This window comes from Rutidosis leptorrhynchoides, chromosome 7, assembly GCF_046630445.1.
Source record: "Rutidosis leptorrhynchoides isolate AG116_Rl617_1_P2 chromosome 7, CSIRO_AGI_Rlap_v1, whole genome shotgun sequence".
Classification (NCBI taxonomy): domain Eukaryota; kingdom Viridiplantae; phylum Streptophyta; class Magnoliopsida; order Asterales; family Asteraceae; genus Rutidosis; species Rutidosis leptorrhynchoides.
Genome location: NC_092339.1, coordinates 2195921 through 2208317, shown reverse-complemented (window position 1 = coordinate 2208317; position 12397 = coordinate 2195921). Strand labels below are relative to the sequence as shown.

Sequence of the window (12397 nt, the reverse complement as noted above, 5' to 3'; positions counted from 1 at the left end):
TGCAAACATAAAAAATGTGACATGATGGTTTTAATTACAAGTCAGTTAATTTATATTTTCACTTAATAATCACCTTATAACCCACTCATGTTCACCCGTACAAATACAAAGGGCTATCTAAAAAGCCAAGGTGAAAACAAAGAAATTATTACATCACAATATGTATTTGCTTGCAGTAAAATAATGAAAACCAAGACTCAAGGAAAACAAATCTAAGCATAAATAATTGAACACATACGCAAAGAAAATGAGGACAGTAATATAAAAGCATCTTTACTAATGCAACTTTCGCCAGATATTAGTGATCTTTGACGTGTTTAGTGACTTCAATTTGGAGAAAACAAAACCTGCCCTCGGAGGATTCCCATCGATCAGGGAATTCTCAAATATTTCCTTGCATTCTTGTACAACCTGCTTCCCACAACCAGAATAAAACATTCATCAAAACACGATTGATTTATTATTAGCGAATAAGATGCGAGTGTGACATTTAGTTCAGGATTGTGCTAATTTGAAATACAAAATATATACATCTATATATATAGTGAGAAAATCAGTAATAACGATACCTCTTTTGCATCTTTCCGGGGAATTCCTTCTCGCAGGCCAACAATTCTCTCAACGACATCAGGCTGCAATGGCTTAAGTTAGCACCTTATATCCCCAGATACATTTAAAAAAAAAAAAAAAGGATAATAATAAGCATTATTAAACCACACTTACAGGGCAATCGGGTTGATGTTCAAGAATGTGCGTGTAAACAAGAGTGAACGTATCTGGGCTCTCAGCCGATGCAAGCTCCCTCAAGTCAATTAGTATCTTGAGCCTGTTTTCAACTTTCTGCCACGTACCAAACCCATACACATTTTAAATCCATAAGCAACTTCTGCGGTTGGAGATAGTATAGACTCGCACATGGTAGAGGTGGAAACTTTGACCTATTTAGTTACAAACAGGTCGGTTTGGTTGTATTTTATCCCTAAATCCCCCCATCGATTAAGATAAAATAGAATAGCAGCTAATAAAGGAGGCAAAGGTTGAACAAAGTTGGTTTAAGCATATTTTTCTAAGAACTGAACCTCCTAAATCATTTTTTCAGTAACTATATATTACTGAAAATAATACTATATATATATATATATATATATATATATATATATATATATATATATATATATATATATATATATAGAGAGAGAGAGAGAGAGAGATTTAATCAAGAGGGGAGCACTTTTTTGGGGGGAAGTAATTTTTTTTCGTTTTTTGAAAAAACTTTGTTCACGAACATTATAGATTAGATGAAAATATGAACATTTAAAAAGACACTTTGTGATGAATGTCATTATTTTGGCGGGAAAACGCTCGAAGAAAAAAATAAAAACATTCAATGCATTGAATGTTTTGCTGCTGAGTTTTTTTTAAGTGGTTAGAAATTAGGGTTTAGAAATTAGAGTTTAGAAATTAGGGGGTTATAAATTAGGGTTTAGCTATTAGGGTTTAGAAATTAGGGTTTAGATTGAATATTTTAACATGAACGGTTTAGAATTTAGGGTTTTGGGTTGAGGGTTTACGGAGTAAACCCGAAAACCCAAAACCCTACACCCTAAACCCTAAACTCTAAATCGGGCTAAATTCGAAAAAAACACTTCACACAAGATGAAAACAAAACGATGCAAATAAACTCAGCAGCAAAACATTCAATGCATTGAATGTTTTAATTTTTTTATTCGAGCGTTTTCCCGCCAAAATAATGACATTCATCACAAAGTGTCTTTTTTAAATGTTCATATTTTCATCTAATCTATAATGTTCGTGAACAAAGTTTTTTCAAAAAACGAAAAAATAATAAAAAATAATTTGCTTCCCTCTTCCCTCAAAAAAGTGTTTACCTCTTGATTATGACCCTATATATATATATATATATATATATATATATATGGTATCTGACTTTGCCTGTATATATTTTTTTGTCGTTTATATGGGTTATTCGATGGTCTGTATATGTATTTACGTATAGGTTTTTGTACCTATGTTTATATGTACAAGTGTATATGCCTCTGTATCTATTCAGGTTATATATAGGTTCCTGTGTATATGTTTGTATCTGTATATGTATGTATGTATCTAAGTGCATGTATCTAAATTTATATATGTATGCTTGTATCTATACCTAGGTATATATGCCTATGAATGTCTCTATATGTATACATGTTTAGGTATTGTTATTTATACATGCTTATGTGTGGGTGGGAATATATATATATATATATATATATATATATATATATATATATATATAGTGGTAGGATCAAGAGGGAAGTAACCAATCGGGGGGAAGCGGGGGGAAGCAAAAACTTTTTTTTCTTTTCGTTTTTTGAAAAAACTTTGTTCACGAACATTATAGATGGGATGAAAATATGAACATTTAGTAGAGACACTTTGTGATAAATGTTTTTATTTTGGCGGGAAAACGCTCGAAGAAGTAATATATAACAATTATCGTGTTTTTCGAGCGTATGTTGAGGTTTTAGCTATTGGGGTTTAGATATTAGGGTTTAGATATTAGAGTTTATAGGGTTTAGATATTAGGGTTTAGAAATTTAGGGTTTAGGGTTTAGATTTAGGGTTTAGATTTAGTTTTTAACACGAACGGTTTAGAGTTTAGGGTTTAGGGTTTGGTGTTTTGGGTTTATTCCATAAACCCAAAACACCAAACCCTAAACCCTAAACTCTAAATCGGGCTAAATTTTACTTCACAAAACATGAAGAAGAAAAAAAACGTTCATATTCTTCACGAACAATATTATCTTGAATGTTATTTTTGTCGATCGTTTTCCCGCCTAAATAATAACATTCATCACGAAGTGTCTCTTCTAAATGTTCATATTTTTGTCTGATCTTGATGCCGGGAAAAAAAATTCCAAAAAAAACGAAAAAAAAAAAAAAAAAATTGCTTCCCCCCGATTGGTTACTTCCCCATTGATCCTGCCCCTATATATATATATATATATATATATATATATATATATATATATATATATATATATATATATATATATATATATATATATATATATATATATTGGGTTTTGGGGTGGGGGGTGGGGGGTGGGGGGGGGGGGGCTGTGTTTTTTACTTGTTTGCATGTCTACTTGGTTTTACATATTTCTGCGCATTATATTATCCATGTTATTTGGGCTACTGTTGTGCATTACTGCTATATGTGTTTTCTTTTATGGATACTTTGTATTTGTATGGTTGCTATTTCTGCACATAACTCTTACATGTACGTATGCCCGCACTATTTCGTTTGGAGGAGCATTCCTGGCCGGAGGTCCTTTAGGAAGCAATCTCTTGGCTCTTCGAGTAGAGGGAGGGACGATCTTATCTAGTCACGGGTTCTATACCCGCGGGTGGAGTAGGGACTTCCTTCTAATCTAGGGTTCGGGGAATGATTGTCTACACTCCACCTCCCCCATACCCTACATATATGGGATTGGGTGTTGTTGTTGTTGTTATTATATTTTGAAAAAGGTGTCGTACATTTTCAACCACTACCTTATCAAGATTTTTCTATGTCAGGGTAAGTCACTTATATCAACACTTGTGAGTTTGCATCTCAATAAAAAAAAAAAAAAAAAAAAAAAAAAAAAAAAAGAACACTTACATTAACACTTATGTATTCCCTGAAGAAATCCATAAGAACCTCTTCATCAAGTCTCATCCGTTCAATAGTTTCTTCCTTGATGTAATTTTTCTACAACACATCAAGCATTTCGTTTCAGTTGGCATCCTAAATAAAGTAAGCTACAAAGTACTTCCAGTCATGCATCATGTCTTAATTAAAACATGAACGATTGTACATATGAAACCTGAGACAATAGATGGTCAACATAAACAATGACCGTTTCTTCCAGGCAAGACTCAACAAATCGCCGAAACGATCTTTCTTCAATATACCTGACAATATTTGAAATCATTACAAATTAATTAATTCCCAATTTGAAAGACAGAATATTACGGGATATTAATGTCCAAAATTCATAAACTTACATCTTCACATCAGTAAAGTAATCACCGAATGTTGCGACTAGGTATTCAGTAACCTGCCCTTCACTCCATTCTGCATATATGATGCACCAAGTACATAATAATACGAAAAAATAATATAAAATACTCATAATGATTATAATAACAATAACAATTCAGGTGATATTTACCTTTATGATAAAGCTTGACCAGTAATTCCTGCACTCCTGGATCATCAAAAATGACATTGACGGTTTGATGTACAGCTTCCTATATCCCCAATAGATAAGGTCAAAGTCACACAACAATTAAACATAGGCTAACCTAATACTACCGAATTGCTGATAACATACATACTTTTGCAACCTCCAGAAAGCCTTTGCAGGTGTCTTCAAAATTAACCTGTTGGGTGAAAGGTCAAAGTTGTAAATTCAAATAATTAAAGAACATGGTGATAATTTGGTCTTCTTTATCAAGTCAGGGGAGGTACAATCGGATTATTACCTGCTCGGCATAATTTTCTGGAAGAGCTTCAATAGTGCTAGAAGCTAGTTCCATAGCAAGATCATAACATCGCAAATTGTTGTTAATCTGTCATTGAGAAAGAATTTAGATCGAGTAGATATAGACATGTTTTAAAACTACTGGGAAGTTTAATCAGATTAAATATATAGTCGAAGAAAATTACAAACCATGGCACATATTGGTTCCAAACCAATTTCGGAAGCAGGCTCTTCTAGTCTCTTTTTTTGGGCACCTTGGAAATCAATCATTACCTAAACCGTTTTCAAACAAGTTGCATTCAAATTCACTCTACAATATGACAAATTTCATTTCGAACTAATACTACGCAACATCTATAGGTATCATTTTGTACTGAGATTTTGAGATAACTTTTGACCTTCAAACTTAATTTCTGAAAGTATCCACACAAACTGTACTCTGTGCTTTTAGTCCACTCACCATGACAACTATGTGTATGTTTGGAAAGAAGCTTTTTGGACCTTATAGCTTCTAGCTTTTATGAAAAAGCTCTTATCTTATAAAAAACTTCAATTAGTAAGAAAAAGCTTAAAGCTTTTAGATGGAGGAAAAAGCTAGAAGCTAAAAGCTACTAGAACTGGCGTTTGAGAAAAAAGCTCCTAGTTGTTTGTCAGTTTATTCTTCATTTGAACACTTTTAGCTACTTTGACAAACACCTATATATATATATATATATATATATATATATATATATATATATATATATATGAAAAGCTACCAGCTAGTTTTACCAAACATACCCTCTGTAGATAATACACCAACGGCATCTATGGATACACAATTTGGAACTGATCATCTAATTACTACCACTCAAGTCAAAACAATAAGATTTTTATGTTTGTCCCAACAAATTTTGCTGTGACTATCTATTTATATAATAAAAAACCTAGCTTCATACCAGAATCAACAAAATTTGATTAGTTCAGGGTACATATTTACCTTTTCTTTTAACCAGATTTTCTACTTTTCTTATTTTGTCAACAAACTGCTTAGTTCTAGTGGAGGTATATATACCTGAATGATTGACAAAGCGATTCTGTATAGCATAATTTCAGTGCTATTTTCTCTAACAATTTGCACTTGTTCTCCAAGTATTCTAAATAAGTCAACAGCAGCTGGAGTATATAGTTTTCCCTCGTCTGTTGATTTTGGTGGTTGAACTTTATCAGCCTCAAGGATATTCAAATACCATTTCTAAATAAACGAAATACAATGAGCGAGAGTAAAAAAATACAACGCTAATATATAGTACAAAAAAATGGAAGTTAACAAAGTTTCTAGCTTACCCTTGTTGTAGCTTGCATTCTCTCAACATATGAATCCATTAGCGGATCCATTGCACCACTTTCTGAACAAACTTGAGCTAATGCCTCATCAACTCCAAGTGCAATCAGGTTATCTTGGTATTCGACCACCCACCCAGTTACCTGATTAAAATAATAATATAAAGGCCATTGCAAGAGCAATAAATTCTATCATATAAAATAATGTTTCAAGATTAAAGTTGATATCAGATTAAACACACGATACCTTTAAGATTTCAATATTTGTGATATCGTTGGCACGGTCACTCAGCAGTCTTAGCCACTGAATAAACCTCTCCGTATACAGATTCACCATCAGCTGAAATATTTCATACCTGTAATACTAATAGTTCACATTAGGAAACAGCTATAACCGCTTAACCAAAATTATCAAAGTGAAACAAAGAATAAGGAAGAATAGTTAACAACAAACCGTGGAGGAAAACAAGGAGCCACAAAATCATATATATCTCCGAGCTCTTCCCCAATCTAAAAATATTCAACAAATAAATGAACAGCTGCATTAAGAATAAACCTGCCACCGTGGCAACTTTTTATCATCGTCTACCTAAAATAAATGGCATGGAATACCTTTTTTGCCTCCTCTATGGCGCCTTTCAGGTTTTCAAAGACAAGCTGTCACACCAATACTGTTACTATGGTTGAAAATACGAAATACAAATGTACCATTATAGGTTGAAAATATACTTCTGATAGAAGCTTGCTGAATCTTGTTTCAACAGCTTTCGTGATATGCTCATAACATTTATCTTTGTAGCCTTTTCCCTGTTTAGCCTTTTTCACTGCAAGGTTTTTAGAAGACATAACTGCAGTAGTAGATTTTCTGCATGTCAAGGAAAAATAAACCACATATGAGAAATTTGATACAAAGGCAAAGTTTTAGAAACAATTATGATTAGAATTTTTTAAGAAATTTAGAAAATAAATTCAGTCAGAATATAAGTACCTGCCAGCTCTACGAGGATTTGAAACAGAGGCCATCGCACCACCACCTTCAGCCTCAGCTGCTTCTTCGGCCACTTGTTCATCGAGTATCTCTTGCATTTCAACAACCCTAAAAGTAAGTGTGGTAGGATGTATGAGTATTTTAGTTTCAGATAAAAACGTGTCTAGTTAAATTATATGAATAAGAATCACATAAATGAATACAAAAATCCATGACCCTACTAAACGGTTAAAAATGATCTTGACCATGTTGATTAATAAACGTACCTCAAAGCACGTACAAGTGTCTGTGGGCTGCAATTAAAACACGAACAAAAAACAATATCAGTCACAACTTAATAAAACCATGAAACTAATAAACATGTAGAAATAGAAGATACTCCATACTATGTAAAAATTGACGATGCAAACGAGTATACCTCTCTTTAGAAAGTTCAAAGAAGTTAGAAATATGTGACCATAGGGTCTGCTCAAATGTCTCCCAAGTCCTATCAACTTCTTCAAAATATTCTCTGTGAGATTTAAAATGTGAAACATGTCAACGCCAAAACTTATTTAGGCTGCCATTTTTTTTGAAGAAATGTTCCACAAAATCATCAAAATGTAACATCAAATGCCATTTGAAAGTGTGATGTTAGTGTGTTTGCATTCTCATCAAGTAATTTCATCTTTTTAACCATCAGCAATATACTATAAGTCAGGGAAACTGATCCTGACCTGAGTCTGCCAACCTCCTCTTTATGAGATCCTGCAGCAGCTAATGCAAACCTCCTCTTTCCATCCAGAGCTGTCAGCCTCTGAAAGAATAGATGAAATTTAATAGATATCATTTTGAAAATTAAGCATATTTAATTAAAATATGTGTCCTTACCTCATACGTAAAACATTGTGCAGCATATTTAGTTAATTTTATGTAAAACATTATGTCTTACCTCATACGTGTTAATGAGCTCCTTATCATCACTCAGAGATTCCTGTGCAGCAGCAGCTTCAACTGAAATCGACATCATTCCCTCGACATCCTAAGAGTTAGACAAAAACATTGGATTCAATCATATACATAAGTTATGGTAAGTTCGGTCCACAATTTCATGAGCATTCTCACATATATGGCTACACAGAAACTGCCAGTCTAATTAAAAGCCAAAGTTATTCCAAAATACAGTAAAAAGGTAGTAATTAAGCTGGCACAAGTCATAAATAATATTGGGGATTGAAAATTAAGCATGTACATGCAAGCCAACTTTGTATTCAAAAGTTGTTGATGTATCCAAAAATGACATTACTTCTTTTCTTGAAGAAAAGGGAAGAGAGATTGTTGAGGAGATAAACACTCTCCGCAAAACACTAAAAAATATGCTTGATCGTAAGCACAAAACCTTAAATAATATGAATACGTTTATTGATAACCTTAAACGACTAAAAAAGCGACTATTAAAATGAAAGAAAATAAACCAAATAGGATTCTAATTCATAATTTATTCGAAACTTATCAAAAAATAAAGTAAATTGATGAACAAGAAAATCTACTAGAAAATAAATAACTTATGACTAAGGAAAATCAACTAGAAATATAGTTCTAGTAGGATTCTTCTTTCATTTCCTAACCCGGTTTCACGTTATATGAACACAGGGAAAATGAAAAAAGGACAAGATAAATATAATAAAATAAACAATTAAAAAGAAGAAAGTGGATCTATGATCAATGAGTTTAGATGCATACCTTCAATGTCGTGTTTAAGTTATTTCGCGCGTTGCTAAGAAGCTTAATCTGATCGTGATTATCAATTAAAGTTTGACATTCTAGACATAACCTGAACAAGTAAATCACTATGATCAGTCCTAAAGCAAGCTATACATATCCTACTCGAACCAAATATCAGTATGTTTAGTCAAAGAAATATAGGAGTGTATAAGATTCATATAAGTGACTTCATGTGCCATCAAAAGTACCTCTCAATATTAGCAAAGTTATCACGGAGATGGTTTACAGTCTTCTCAGATGAAGCAAGTGCTTTGAGACCAGCTTGTGCTTGTTCAACCTGCAAACAAAATGCAGAATGTTTACAAATTCCACATATTCAAAAACATGCCATCTGATATGAACCTATCCCATATTAGGACCGTATCAAGCAATAAACCCAAGTGTAGAAGTCACTCCCAAAAGCCAGCTTGTAATCGGCCAAATATAAGTTTATAGATCTTGATGTTCCCTCCTACAAGCTGGTGGCTTTTAGAAGTAAGTTATACACTTGGTTTTGTGGCTTGATTTGTGCCTGGTATTGAATAGGTTCGTATCACCATCTTCATCAGATTAGTTACGATATAACTTTCGGTAATGGCAACACGACGACTACTTCACCTGTTCAGCAACCATGGTACTAAGTTGTGCATCATTTGCCTGAAACAAGTGAGAGGAACAAAAAGAATTAATAAATGGAAGTTGGTATATCATCTCAGTAATCTCAGCCATCCATTTCCCGATGCTGTCAATGAAATCAGACTTATATAATTCACATTCCTAATGCCAATAGAAACATATTCTTACCAAAACAAACAAAAATATATCGAATCGAACTTTCGAAATTGAACAAAAACATTGATACCAATCGTGTTCATCCGAATTTGATACTAACTTATGAACTCAACTAACAAGTATTACAGAATAATTGAGCATTTAATTTAACCTGTTGCCGTGCAATGTAATCAGCTTTGATTGAAGAAATGGATAACAAAAGTTCAGGAAGCGGTAAGAGCTTCGCAACCTCACGAACTGCGGACTCCTTAGCTTCGATTCCAAGATCTTCGACCATCATGTTGCCTAATTTATTATAACAATATCACACAATTCATCGTTAGGGTGTAAATTTAATAACTTCCGGTGTACAGTAAATTCTAGAGATCTTTGTAGTGTACCTGATAGATTAGATCAATGTACAGATATGATAGACTATAATTGTACCTGAATTCGGTGAAAATTTAGTTAATTGGATCTAATTATTAATTGATTAATTAATAATTTAATAATTAATTTATATAGTAGGATCGATATATTTAGGTTGAAAAAATGGTTTCATTCAAATTAGGGATTGCAAGGGACTTACTTTGTAGAAGAAGTGTAGATATTGAGGCACGTCGTAGGACGCAGTAACTGATTTCCGACGACGATGACCGTGTGCGGTGATCTGTTGGAAGAGAACGTCTGATATACGGGTTTTGTATTTTGACCCAGTTAATTACTCCGTATTACATGCACTACAGAATTATTTGTATCACTAATAATCAAGGTTGAAGTTTCCTTACTCGGGCACTTTTCGGCAAGATAATTTTTGAGAGTTCTCGGAAAATTTGGGAAGAACTCGATCGTTGACTTTGGTTTACTTTTAATATAAATATATATTTTTGAATAAATATATATATAAATATTATACTTTTGAGATAATTCTCGAGATTTGACCGATTTTTCTGAGAAGTTGACCGATTTGACCGAGAAGTTGATCGATTTTTTTGAGATATCGGTCGTTGACTGATAAATTGAGCGTTGACCAACTTTTTTGCCGATTCACAAACGAGTTCTCACCAAGATTGAGTTTCCGAATTCTCGGCGATTTTTTCCGATTTTTACAACCATGCTAATAATATTACTCATATTTTTAGTTGATTTATATAAAATAAAAACATTTATCTAATTTATTTAATTTTATTAATTATTAGTGTTACTGTATATATTATTATTATTATTATTATATATTTTTAAAATAAACATTAAACAAAAAATTTATGTTGTATATTCAAAAATATAAATAAATATCCTATAGAGATGTTATATAACTTTTTTAGTTTCAATAAAAATAATATGACACATTTAATGCTATTAAAATATTAACTGTAAATTTATAATTATTATTATTATGAAGTTTTGATGTGATCCAGCGGTTGGTAGCCTGCCTCCTTTAGGGGAGGTCAGGAGTTCGACCCCCATTGCTACATATTAAAGACACAATTTCATTTCTGCCATGAAGAATCCACCCATGGGGAGATGGGTAGGGGGTTTTATTTGGCTGTGCCCTTAGATCGGTTTCAAGGTTTCCTCCCGGGCAGCGATGGGGGCGGGGTTATTATCGCAACTGGTGGTTTAGTCCCTTCAGGTGATCTCAATCGCTGTTAAAAAAATTATAATTACTATATATTTACTGTATATACTAAAGATCAAAGTGGAATGGTGTCTTCCTATTGGTCGGCCACTATTCATCAATAATGTTCGACCACTATTCACCTTTTTCCCCCGGTTTTTTCCCCGGATTTCTATTGGCCGAGCACTGTTCATCATTTTTATTTTTTTTTATTTTTATTTTTGCCTATTATGTCTTTATCATTTGGAGAAAGTTGAAAGGATAATATACATGAATACATACACTCGCTATTACACGTTTTAAAATGTATAATATTTTTTAATTTTTTTTTTATTTAAATCGCTAACACTTTTCAAGCAGCAGCGCGCGAACCCCACCTTTCTTGTTATTACATCAAAGTTTATTTTGGGATCAAACTTACCAAATCCTCATCCAACGACATAAAATTTAAATACATGTAAATGTATTAGAATTAAGATGATCAAGGCATGTAATCAACTTGGTGCCTTAAATTATTAATCGCACATTTACTTGTGTAACGTTCAAAAAAAAAGGAAGAAAAAAAAAAACAAAACGTTCAGGTGTTTGTAGAATCAATGGAAATTCGTAACATTAAATTGTAAACTTGTTTTTCAAAACCACGGAACACCAAAAAGTGGTGTGCCGAAATTAATATTTAATATTCAACTTAATTAAAATAAGATTGTACTATATGAATTATGAAACATATGTAATGAATTTAGTTTGATTTTTGTATTTTTATTTATATTTATTTTTAATTTTTAATTTTGATTATAGAACGAATAGAATAACTGTTCATTATCAATAACGCATACTCTGTATTATTTTAGGACTAGTGTAATACCCGCGAATTCGCAAGCTTACGTAGAAAAATCTGTTACAATGGAGTATACATATAAGGAACCATGCATATTTTTTTATTTACTTGCATGGTAGTACAAAGTAACCTTAAATCAATGAAAAATATAATCACTATCTTTAAGCATATTTTTAAACATGCAACTCTTTATGATTTAAATGTAATATATAATCGGTTGTCGTAATAATTTTCAAGTTACATTCATTTCACAAGTTGAAACTAACTTGTATTCATATACAAACGGATAAAAGCAATGACGTAATTAAATTGTTACTGTATGCATAAAATATTTATTTATAGACAAATATATAGAAATATATGTATGTAAGAATGAACACATTAGTATGATTAACGATCTATGTAATTTTGTAAAATGTAGAAAGACATAAAATAGATCAAGAATACAATGCCTTTATATGATTTTAGTAACACAAAATATATCAAAAAATTCAAATAAACTATAAAGCAAATATTAGCATAAAAATCAACAGAGTTTCATGTATAGATACGATTTTGAGATATATGAACTCTCTATATAAGCA

At 32.2% G+C, this 12397-nt stretch overlaps 1 protein-coding gene across 1 annotated transcript; it reads right to left on the bottom strand.

Moving 5' to 3' along the window:
- Positions 1–131: 131 nt before the first annotated feature.
- LOC139856851 (exocyst complex component SEC6) lies at positions 132–10157 on the bottom strand. The gene is made up of 27 exons (XM_071845563.1): positions 9947–10157; positions 9759–9804; positions 9530–9663; positions 9205–9243; positions 8796–8884; positions 8566–8656; positions 7775–7864; positions 7560–7639; positions 7262–7354; positions 7110–7136; positions 6844–6951; positions 6585–6720; positions 6468–6512; positions 6310–6365; positions 6103–6211; positions 5859–5999; positions 5587–5766; positions 4722–4805; positions 4534–4620; positions 4387–4431; positions 4221–4299; positions 4054–4123; positions 3873–3960; positions 3668–3757; positions 724–840; positions 570–632; positions 132–411 (listed from the first exon to the last, which is right to left on the bottom strand). The coding sequence occupies exons 3-27, from the start codon at positions 9656–9658 to the stop codon at positions 277–279; spliced, it is 2271 nt and encodes a 756-aa protein (XP_071701664.1). The 5' UTR covers positions 9659–9663; positions 9759–9804; positions 9947–10157; the 3' UTR covers positions 132–276.
- Between the last annotated feature and the right edge of the window lie 2240 nt (positions 10158–12397).